The sequence below is a fragment of the Macrobrachium rosenbergii genome, chromosome 56, assembly GCF_040412425.1.
Source record: "Macrobrachium rosenbergii isolate ZJJX-2024 chromosome 56, ASM4041242v1, whole genome shotgun sequence".
Classification (NCBI taxonomy): domain Eukaryota; kingdom Metazoa; phylum Arthropoda; class Malacostraca; order Decapoda; family Palaemonidae; genus Macrobrachium; species Macrobrachium rosenbergii.
In genome coordinates, this window is record NC_089796.1 from 20,040,459 (window position 1) to 20,052,778 (window position 12,320).

General features: G+C 38.6%; 1 protein-coding gene across 1 annotated transcript in view; it reads right to left on the reverse strand.

The window, feature by feature from the left end:
- Nucleotides 1-12,320, reverse strand: part of krz (beta-arrestin protein kurtz) — a 242,100-nt gene that overhangs the window by 30,052 nt on the left and 199,728 nt on the right. The window contains exon 9 of the mRNA XM_067099997.1: nt 8,489-8,632. Within this exon, the coding sequence (XP_066956098.1) occupies nt 8,489-8,632 (144 nt within the window). The remainder of the gene's footprint in view (nt 1-8,488; nt 8,633-12,320) is intronic.

Genomic DNA, 12,320 nt, shown 5'->3' on the forward strand with positions numbered 1-12,320 from the left:
GATCATCACACTATTCAGAGAAGACACAATTTGGACAATGTTTCTTGGACAACTCGAAGCTAACAAACAAGTTGTTAGCATTGGGTTGAAAGTCTAGTCTTACACAAGCAACATAGATGTCATACTGACATTGCCACTACAGGACCATAGCAGTGCAAGAAGACAGAACAGAACAGCGCCAACTTCGGTAAGTCAAGAAAGGACTATGGTCAAGCTTCTTCAGAGGTTGAACTAATTTCAGGAAGTCAAAGTGCCAAGGTCAACTGTCCTTATCTCTTGACTTCAGCGAATAATTGTTGTAATTACATTCACCTTGCCTGGGATGTCTGGTTGGCCAGTGTACTGAAACTTCTTCTGTCTGCTCGTGTACTTGCACTGCAATAGAGCAGATGAAAGGACACTAGGACCTTTTGTAGACCATGGCACTTCTGTGGTGACATAGCTATCATGCTGAGGAGTGTCTATCTTGGATCTTGAGACTCATGTTTAAAGATCCACATAATATTCTCTTCTCGGGTTGTGGATCAACAGGTAATTACAGCAGCAGCAGCCACTTCTTACATCTTCCACTCATCACAGGAGGAGTGTAACTACATCAAGCCAAAAGAAATAGAGTGCCTAGGTACCACTTCTTCACTGAGTATGAATCAAAAACAAGTTGTCGGAACTTAGTTTGGAGGTACTGTTGATCTCCTGACGAATCAGGCAAAACAACGAGAAGTTGTAAGCCCAAGACTTGAATCATGGATGCAAAAGATGTCTCCTAGGCACCAACAGCATCTGAAGTTTCTATGAGGTCACCTATTCAAGTACTGACTAATCCCAACATTTCTAACCATGGATGTGAGGGATGTCTCACAGACGCCAACAGAATCTGGTTCTCCAGGAGGTCACCTATCCAAATAATGAGCTAACCCAAACATTGATAACTTCATCGATCAGACAAGAAATAATATTTTCAATGTGGCCTGGTCAATGGCTGTTATACCCACTGTCTGTAGAAACAGCCAAATAGTAACATCTTCGGAGTAGATCGAAAAATTCTTTGAAACATCGAGATGTCAAGACCAATCGTTGCTAACACTGACCCTGGTGACCGAACTCGTCTAACATACATCCATCATCCTGGAATGTGTCTGGTTGACTGCTGTGCTGAGTGAGCTACTGCAAACCAGTGCATCCGCATTGTCAACTGAGATGAGAGGACACTAGCCCCCCGCCTCTTGTTGACTAAGGAACTACCATGGTACCATTCCTTAACAACACTGGAATGCCTGTCCTCGGATCCTGAAGATTGCAGATCTAAGAAGATCCAGGTTATTGAGGTGCAGATTAGGTCAGGCTAGGCTAGGTTTAGTTTAGGCTTGGCTAGGTTGGGTTAAGTACCTAACCTAACCCAACCTAGACCCTTGAAGAATGGGTAACTAGCTTCTGGTTGATGCCATGAAACAAGAAGTCCCAGGATACTGAAGTGCAGGATTGGTAAGGTTAGGCTAGACTAAGTACCCAACCAAACCTAACCTAACCTAGTCCTTGTAGAGCAGGTGACTACCTCCTGGTTGATGCCATTAGACAAGAAGTTCCAGGATACTGAAATGCAGGTCTGGTAAGGTTAGACTGCAACTAGTTAGGCTAGGCAAAGTACAAGTACCAAACTTAATCTAAACCCAACCTAACCTCTTGAAGTGTAGGTGAATGCCCTTTGGTTGATGCTTTGAGGCACGGGGTATCTCTGGGGGGAAGTTTGTACAACACCCCAATGGGGACACTTGTCGTCTCACCATCTAGGCTAAGTTCTTTCACCTCTCTGAGAGAGGATGGAAAGGAATGGGGAGACCTTGTTGGAGACCCTGACCGCTCTTTCCATCTTCAAGAATTAGTCCTCATCCTCGTGTAAGAAGAGAATTGCACAAGAGAACACTGAGGCTGTTGTACTGAGGAGTAGGCCTGATCCGTAGATCTACAGAGCTAGAAAAAAATTCAAATTGCACAAGGAAAAAGCCTTGCATGATCAGAATTGATTGAATCTTGTTTCAGAAGTGTAGGTCGGTATGGTTCTACAGAACTTCACAGTAAATGAAACCAACCTGCAGTCGAAAATGAACAGGATCCGAAGAAATCCATGCTGACGAACTGTAACTACCTTGGCTCAGAGAGTCGAAGATTAATATTAGTGTAGGAACAATCAAGAGCCAAAGTTCAAATGTGATCGACGAAACAGAGATTTTTTCATACCTTCAAAATGTCAAGTTTCTGGCTGAACACAATACAAAAGATTCCCGCAATGATGGCCCTATGGGTCTAGGAGAATGATCCATTCATTTGGTGAAGTGGACATTTACTGAAAACGGAGGCTGACCGCTACCGATGAACAAGACCCTGTCAACGTACATTATGAAGGATGTAAAAGTTGGCAGAATGATCCTGTTTGCTTGTATGTAGACGGTATGGTAATGTTACCAAATGATCAAGCTAAAATACGTACATGATCGAAAGGCATTGCACAGACATGCTGTTGATGCACTAGCACACGGGTTGTCGCCTTTTTAGGAGTCCACAGTAGTTCTATCAAAGCTCTTTGCTTGACAGAATTGAATGAGACAGTGATCAGAAGGGAATTGGAGCTTCAGCATGGCATGGTCGTAGGCCATCCCGTTCCCTTCCCAAACCTTCATGTGAGCGAGGTTCGATGGTCCATTCCTGGACACGTCATCCTGAGACAACTTCCACATCTCCCCTTGTGACGGCTGTGTGTCTATATACAGCCGTACGTCCGTGCTGTCATGTTCACAGCCATGCAAACTCGATTTCTCCTGGAGAGCAAGAACATGAGAGATGATGAGATGCTGAGGGTTGAGGCTGAATGGCTGAGAGATGATTAGATGCTGAGGGTTGAGGGTGAATGGCTGACTGGACTGAACTAACAGCATATGCGATGCGATGTTTCTTCATGGATGCGGGCGTGTGACAGGGACACGCCAGAGAGCTGGAAAGATGATCGAGGGCCTCCGAAAGTGAACAAGAAGGGCGATTCTGGAATGACGGAGACTAATGTTATGGACGTGTGAATGATGAGGAAACAGCTGCCTAGACTGGAAACAAGCTCTTCGCTTGACAGAATTGAATGAGACAGTGATCAGAAGGGAATTGGAGCTTCAGCATGGCAAGGTCGTAGGCCATCCCGTTCCCTTCCCAAACCTTCACGTGATCGAGGTTCGATGGTCCATTCCTGGACACGTCATCTTGAGACAACTTCCACATCTCCCCTTGTGACGGCTGTGTGTCTATATACAGCCGTACGTCCGTGCTGTCATGTTCACAGCCATGCAAACTCGATTTCTCCTGGAAAGCGAGAACATGAGAGATGATGAGATGCTGAGGGTTGAGGCTGAATGGCTGAGAGATGATTAGATGCTGAGGGTTGAGGCTGAATGGCTGAGAGATGATTAGATGCTGAGGGTTGAGGCTGAATGGCTGACTGGACTGAACTAACAGCATGTACGTGCGTGTCTTCATGGATGCTCTAACAGCATGTACGTGCGTGTCTTCATGGATGCGGACGTGTGACAGGACACGTTTGTAGGAGCTGGAAAGATGATCAGAGGGCCTCCCATGAGAAAGTGAACAAGAAGGCATTCTGGAATGACGGAGACTAATGTTATGGATGTGTGAATGATGAGGAAACAGCTGCCTAGACTGGAAACACGTCTGGGGCTGTGCAGAATCTCTCACATCTGTCATATGATAGCTGGACCTAGAAGGAAAACAACTGAACTTCTGAATCCCTCACTACACGGGATTCTTAACGGGAGCCTTGTTATCCTTCCTCTGAACATGAACGGGGGGATTGGGGAAAGACGACACTGCCATAGATTTCCCGATTGCAAATCTCTGATTAGAGTAAAATATTGATGGACGAGAAGTGACTGGAAGTGACACCCCCTCATCTATGGTTGGGCGAAGACAGAGAAAAAAGAGAAGGAAGACTGCGACGCTGCTTCTTCACAACATGGGTGAACTTCTTTCAAAAAACGATGTTGACTCTGTCAACCACTGCTTTCACGAGACCATCAGAAGACAGATTTTAAGAAAAAGTCACCATTGTGGTAGGGGGTCCAAAGCTCTGAAAGGGATACGCTGCCGACTGAGCAGGAGAAGCAGCCACCACCACAAAAGGGGTTCCAAAACTCTGAGAGTGATACACTGCCAACAGATCCGGATTCCGGAACCGTAGGTCTACGAAGAGGTGAACAGGCTAGCCGCTACAGCCACCGACACAAAACGCTGGTCAGGGTAACTAAAGGCTGATGTGGCATCAATGCTACAGTCAAATAGAGAGCAACAGGGCTGGCAACTGTTGAGTCAGATGACACGGGAAAGCGAGAGGACAAGAAATGGGACAGTAGGCCACTGTAGGTTGGTACTCCTGGAAGGCCTAGAGAACCCAGATGCCAGCCATCTTCTGAGCCTCCAAACCTGAAATACAACAAGATGGCAATGCCTCCTCCCTCACAGGTGGGAAACCTTCCCCTAACCCCCCACCCCCGCGAGAGAGAGAGGGCAACCAGAAGAAAATATCTCCTGACCCCTTACCTGAAACTTTCAAAGACGAAGTTATGGAAGACTGGGAAGGGGCAAAATCTTCCAAGGAAGAAGAAGCAACTGGAGGAAGATTGGGAATAGAAGAAACCAGAAGGAAACTGAGAAGCGGCCACTGAAGGAGAAGAAAACCACTTCCAAGATGGCGCTTCTTCCTCCTCTGATGATTCCTCTTGGCAAAAATCCTCCACTGCTCCAGACACAAAAGAGATAATCAAACAACAGGACAAAGAAATAAACGGCCAAAAGAAAACTGACTGCATACAACCAAATGCACTACGACTTGATGGGCAGTGCTTCCGCCCCTACCATCGGTAGCTATTACCATAACCACCTTGTAAAAGTTTAATGGCCAGATTTCCAATTTGCTGAAAGTTAATCCCATGTGTAAAGGCCAAGGGTTTGTATTCGTGTAGGAACAAATCAAATCTTGTTATGTTATACATGAACATATACATGAAATTAAAAAAAATACATTTAACAGGGTTACATTTGTAAACCTTAAAATTAATGTCTTTCAGAAACATAACAGCCAGCAGCTGTCATTTGAAATCAGTAATTTACTGAAAACTTGGATAAAAGTAAAATGTACCCATGCATAACACTAGTGATGTTCAAAAAAGGGAGGAAAAAAGATAGCCCACACCTTGTTCCTTTAGGTGATAAGTGTTGGTGTAATATGTATGGAATATTAAATCATAGCTGGCAGTGATAAACCTGGGGCTCAGAAGTAATATTCTTTAGTTAAAATCAAAGCAGCAGCATCACTTTCAGAAACAACAAAAGGTAATACGTGAAGACTGATCATTACCTTGTACTGCATGACAGCCATGTTTTTAAAGGTCAGATAATGGCTAGTTCCTATTTCTATAATACTTTGAACAGAAATCATGAAAGAAATTTTACTGCTTTCTACCTAGGCTAGTTGATCTTATTTCAAAGGATATAATTTGCAGCAATCTCTCACCCTACCTCCTTTGCTGAGAATCGCAAAGTTAGAAAAGAATTGCAATGCACTGAAAGAAACTTTACTCGTTGCATTAATTTCTTTACTGAATTATAACAAAAATAACTCCCTTTCAGAAATACAGTGCAATACAGGATACTGTACTTTCAAAGTACTGTACTGTATGTTGATAATCCTGAAGATGTCTGCACAGTCCAATATTAAATATCAGTCACTGTGAATAACTACCATTCTAACCATTCAAATACAATACCATCAGTAATATCCATTCTCTGAGTAGGGAAGGATAAAACATTCATAAACAAGATCAAAATAAAATCTGATGCAGTGGAAATACAAGATGCATTATCTTTTCTAACCATCTCTAAGAAAGGACAATGCAAAAAGGTACTCACACACTTGGGATGATGACCTGGCTGAGGATATGAACACTTGTACTAAACCAGGTTGGGAGCAAGGATCATGGGAACAGTATCAAAACTACTTTTAGAAAATTAAATAGAATACACAAATGCAACTGATACGACATTAGAATTAACCTATGAGAGAAGTTTCATGTATTGTAATACCAACATTTCAATTCAGTTACAGGTTAGTATGAATACAGAGCATTCTCAAAATCTCAGGGAATTTAGAGGATCTAACATATGATCTAAAAATGGACAAAAATTACCTTTTTCAGTGTAAAAAGGGCAAAATAAATGGAACAGTCACACTAGTATTAATAAGAGAACATAACTTGAATAATGATCCAAAACAGCTGTAAGATGTAATTAACTCTTTCATGAGGACTAGTACACAAAAATGCAGACTTGATAGATGAAATACTCTAATGGGGGAGCCACACTGATGATTAATCTATCAGTTTTAAAAAATAAAGAGGAAGAAATTATATAAATTCAGTTAAGATGGTCTGAATGATGATCACCAAAAAATTCAAGCTGAACTGATGGAAACTTATGTCAGCCAAAGACTACAATATCAAAGTCTTCAGCCTACAAAACATCTTAATTTAGTTACTATACAGTAATATGAAAGTGAACAACTCGAGATAAATAAACAGAGAATAATGCTGTGGTCAAATTAAGCAGATTATCTAAATCAAATAGGTATGCATTCTTGGCAGTCTTATTATTATGCTGTAAAGGTTTACTGAGGCCACAGTTGTATTTCAAGACTCACTGCAAGGCTTACCTAACAGACTTCTTCAGATGAGGGGCAAAAACTGGAAAAAGTTAATGTAGACAAAATTACACAGCTAGGTGGGAAGGGGCCAAAAATACAATGAAAAAGCCCCTTCATTACAGGCTATAGTTTGTGCTACACACTCCATACACTATAAGTGGTACTCCAGTGGTAAAATATAAACCCATTCCAGTGAAAGAGAGTCCTGGAGGTTCCAGGCAGCAAATATTTTTACTTCAATCTGTCCTTCCTCTTTCAACTGTTAATCTAATTGCTGTAATGTTTTTCTGCCTAAATTTCTGCACTCTTTTAAGAATGAATCACTTCAGGGAACCACATGAAAGTCTAGAAATTTTGACCCTGTTGATTGGTAACAATTTTGTTTTATATAAAAAGAGTGCTGTATTGTACTTTTAAGTAAAATCTGCATAAATACAGTACTTTCAATAATACACAGATACTGTGTATCTTCCAGTAAGCATAGTTCAAAAACAACCTGAAGTATTTCTCAACTAACCCCTTTCTTTTTCACTTTATGTAATTAAACTATTACTGTAATGCAAACACCTAAGTAGAGTAATTGTATATGGTATTCCTAAAACAGAAAAACATTACTTTATTGTTCATTGGAAATTTCATTATTCTCAATGTTGCCTACTTACATTCTGGTGCACACATTAATGTACTTCATATTGTGCTTACAAAGATAAAAACGTTTAGGTACTGACTTGATATGAAATTTATCAAACTTCCCTTTTATTGTTTTTTAATAAAGAAAAAGATACCCGTATCTATTTTCTTATTCATTGTACTTATCAGTGCTAATTTGATATACGACTGTAATACTATTTATCCTTCTGAGAAACAGTAGAGTAGGTTCTGAATGTCTTGTTTGTTTCTCTGTGTAAAGAATCCTTACTAACGATAACCTGTAGTACATTTTACTGTAAATTTACATTTTTTGTATATTTTCTATTGCTACATATGCTGTATATGTTGTATATAATTTTTTGCTACATACTGTATATTGTATTTATATATCACTTTAAAAAAAATAATCTTTCTGTGTACATTATATCTGAATAAAGCAGAATGCTTAAAGCTGCACGAGTTACACGGGTGCTGTAGGATCTTGCATTCAAAATAAATATTATACTGTATTACTCTTACTACTATTTTCCTATCCATAGGTAAACTTGGCAGATTTATTAACTTCTGAAGCCTGCTTAAGGTGAGGCTAAGAAGTAAGTCTTTGAAAAATACTTTGGCTTAAGTAGTTCAAATTAAATTTCACCAGTGTGACTCAACATCAAATTTTTTTAGATTTTATACTTATAACTGCATCATACATATATGGTGTTGCAAAGGGCTAAAGGACAATCAAATTATGTAGCCTTATTTTAGCAATTTACACACAACGATGCAGAACAATAATGAGAAAACTCTTGCTATTCTTCTTTTAAAAAGTAGTGATGCATAAATACATGTAAACAACATGAAGGAATAAAAAAAGTTATGTAAAATGAGTACATTAACATAACTTGCACGATCAAAAAAGAAATGGGACAGGGTAAGACAACAGTACACTATCTGGAATGATAAAAGCGCAGAGGTTACATGGGTTAACATTTCACCTGTTATTTAGAAATGACATGAGAAGGGGAAGGGGTGGACTGAATACTGTATACTCACACTAGTTCAAGGTGAGGACATATGGGATAGGGTGCGAGTACTCACACTGTGGAAGAGGCTAAGTTGGTGTCCTCATCCTTGAGCTTTCCATCAAGGGCCAAACCCCACTTGTCCCGGTTGTTGTTAAGGAGGGGCGTCAAGGTGAAAACCTTACTGACGGAGAAGCCCGGCCCCACAGGGCAGCCTTCCCTGCAACAACATAACCACTCCTCTGTCACCAACACCTCCTCACCACCTCCACCCTCATCAACACCTCCACCTTACTAAAAAGGTCAAACCAGCACAGGCTCAGCAACACCCCCATTTTCCAAGGATATATTTCCTCTTGTAAGCAGTTAGTTGCCATTGGTCCAAACCACAGTGAAGGGGTTATAACCTTATGGATAATGCGAACTGCTGAGATTGTGCTGATTCAAAAATGCGCATTCTACTCTGAGCTGCCGCCATTCTCGCTGTCAGTTCCTGGAGAGAATGGTGCTGATGAAGCATCAGCCAGTTACTATCAGTTAGTGGTTATTTGTTAGTGTGCAAGCAGGCACTACTTACATTGATGAGGACGCTAAGTTGGTGTCCTCGTGCTTAAGCTGGCCATCTAGAGCCAGGCCTCGTTTGTCCTTGTTGTTAAGAAGCAGGGGCGTGAGGTGCAGCACTTTAGAGAGGGTAAAGCCCGGCAGTACAGGACACCCGTCCCTGTGAACGCACACCAGACACACGTCACCACAGCACCACCACACCAGCTGCCAACTTTACCCTATACTCATCACATTTATGTTGTGATGGACAGGGCATTACATTATTCAAAAATTTTTATTCTTCTTTTTTTAGATAAATTACTAAAATGTTTAATAAGAGAAAATCAAATGAAACTCAATAGCTCAAAGTGCTGTATACTGTAATACAAAATAATTTTAAGAAAATGTGGTTATTTTTCAAGAATTTCTTTCTTTTGGAATTGAGAGAATGTAAAGGTGGCAGCTTGGGAACACTGATAATCAAGGTAGACTTCTTAAAACACCCTAAGTCATGGGTGCGACTGAATTACAGAAAACAAAAAAGAAACAAAGGACAAGTCAGGAGGAGGAGGAAGGGAGAAATAAACAAACAAAAACAATCAGACAGGTTAGTGGAAAGATATGATAAATAAATGCTAAATCACATGTAATGTTAATTCCAACAAACAATTTTAAGCCAAAAGGGAGCCATCATCACATCAAACAAATGTACAATATTTTATATATCTAGTCATTAAAAATCAGATTTGTAAAAAATTTTTTAGCTTTTTAATACATCTCAGTGCTCCCATTTTTAGGGTAAGACATGCTTAACAATCATTACAAAAATTACAGTCTAGATCTAGGCACAGCAGTACAGTACAATATTCATCAAACATGTTACATGTTATAAGCTAAGGCACACAATTTTTAACATGACTACCAACAGTAAGTACAACCACTGTAAACACCAAAGACTAACATTAGCATTAAAATAGAGTTAAAATCCCTAAAATGAGCACGCACTTCCTAACTGCTAAGGGTAGGATGACTAGCAGTAGTATGCAAGAGGCTGATAACTCTTCTATTATTTAATCATGGGACCCTAAGGCTCTTAAAGGAAACTCATTAAAATATACAGCTCTATATTCTGTGTATATTTTCCCACCTAGGTTCAAATTATAACAGATGGTCAATTTGGCACAATTTTAAAAATGAGAACAAGCTAGAGCTTGAGTCCTGCTACTTCCTAAATAATTTTAAATAGTGTTGCTATGGAAAAAGACTCAAGAGACTATCAGTAGCAAAAGAAAATAAATCAATATATACAGCATATATATATATATATATATATATATATATATATATATATATATATATATATATGTATGTATATCACCTCAACAAAATGGCTGTAAAATGCCGTATCAAAAATATTTTAGTTCAGAACCAAACTGACCAACGAATCACTACCATCACCCATTTTAGCTATCAAGCCACTAATGCCCTAGGAGTTATGTGCTGTTCAGTGTACAGTAGGTTTCACCATTATTTACAAAAAACCGATGCTATTACATTACTATGTAGGAAAAAAATTATCATGCCCCCTTTCACCAGCAATACCTCCAATGCACGTATATACGAAAAACTCATCAACTTAAGATGTTTCCACTGCAGATAAGAAAAATTCTGGAGGTATTTAGGCAGCCATAGCCTTTTTATTTTTATTAAAAATTGATTCCCTATTTAATTTCATTGTACCTATTATGCTAAATGTAACTCATTAGCTAATGATTATCCATACTATATGTCCAAAATATGTTTACTGCATACAATACAGAAACAAATACCTATTTTACTGTGGTCATGACGTACTTAAATACTGCACTTATAGCTGTGTCACAAAAAAAAAAAAAAATTTACTTACTAAAAGGTACTATATTATTGGACCTTCAAAACATTTCTTTAAAAACAGTCATTAAAATACTGTTTTCTATTCTCTCAAAGTAAGCTCTAGAAATCATGAAAGTCTGTACTCGAGTTACATTTAATACTAATGTATGAGAGTAACTTCAGGAAAATACCTTGCAGTTCATGAAAAATTCACTATAAATGAATGACACAATTCACTATGAAGAAAGGGCAGTAAATCTAAATTACATTTCGATACAACTGAATTAAAATATTCAAACAAAATATGGGGAAAAATGACTCAAATGTAGAGATTAACTTATGTTAAATTTTCTTTAGGTCGAGAAAAAGAAAATACAAAAATTCAAAGCTTATGAACTAGGGGCTAAGTGGCACAACTACAAATGCATAAAAGGTAAGCCCCAATTATACAAACTCATAAATCATAAATTTAAGGGACTGCAGTAAAACAGCTTTGTAATTCTATAAAATCCACCAAATTTCCAGCAGTCAGCAATGAGCCAGGTATATGGGAAGGCACTGAAATTGCAAATATGTTACAACTATCAAAATTGTCCAACTTTTGCAACTTTTCAACAATATTTGAAATTCAGAAAAATTAGGAATTAGGCATATTCATGAAATCTCTCAATGCAAGTAACCTATATTTATTAAAAAATATAAAATTTTCTAATTGGAATGCAAATCAAACATGTCATCACAACTTCCAGTTATTTTTCCTCCTCTACTATGCTTTCTACCGAGATAAACAAAAATGAAACAAAAAGAAGCAAACTAAATGGTACCATGGATTGAATATAATCATTCCAAAAGATATAGTATCACACTCTGATGCTTATATAACATAATACTGAAAGTTAAAAAGGCACAGTATATAAAAGTTTTATATATATGATATCTGAATAACTTTAAATTTTGTTACAGTCCCACAACTGCCTTACTTTGCAATTTCTTTCTTAAAGCAGGAATACTTATTTTTTCTGTTTTGCCTTATATGATGTGCTTTTGGTCATTTATTAAGAGATGCTGCTAAAGAGAATACTCTTGGAACATTCTTCTTCTTTCCTATCTAGTTAGTGAAACAGCAAGCCCATGGATTTTGAGTTTGCATCATTGGAGGCCCTTTGTATTGAAAAGAACCTATCTAGCATTTTACCCACTTCCAATAACCACAACCCTTTTTGGCAATGTCTGGGAGTAAACTGAATGTCTGCTTACTATTTTGCCTACATCCAGCAACATATCACCCCTGTACAATGTATAATCAATCAGTGTGTGGTAACAAACTACTAAATCAACAGGATTCATGTCTACTTTTCAATGTTTTTCATACATAGAAATATAACTTGCAGTTAAAAAAAAAGTGTTGCATATGTCACCTAACCCCCTTTCAAATCATTTTCAGCAATAAGTTCATTTACAGTTATTTAAGCAAACTTAATGACAAGAGTAAA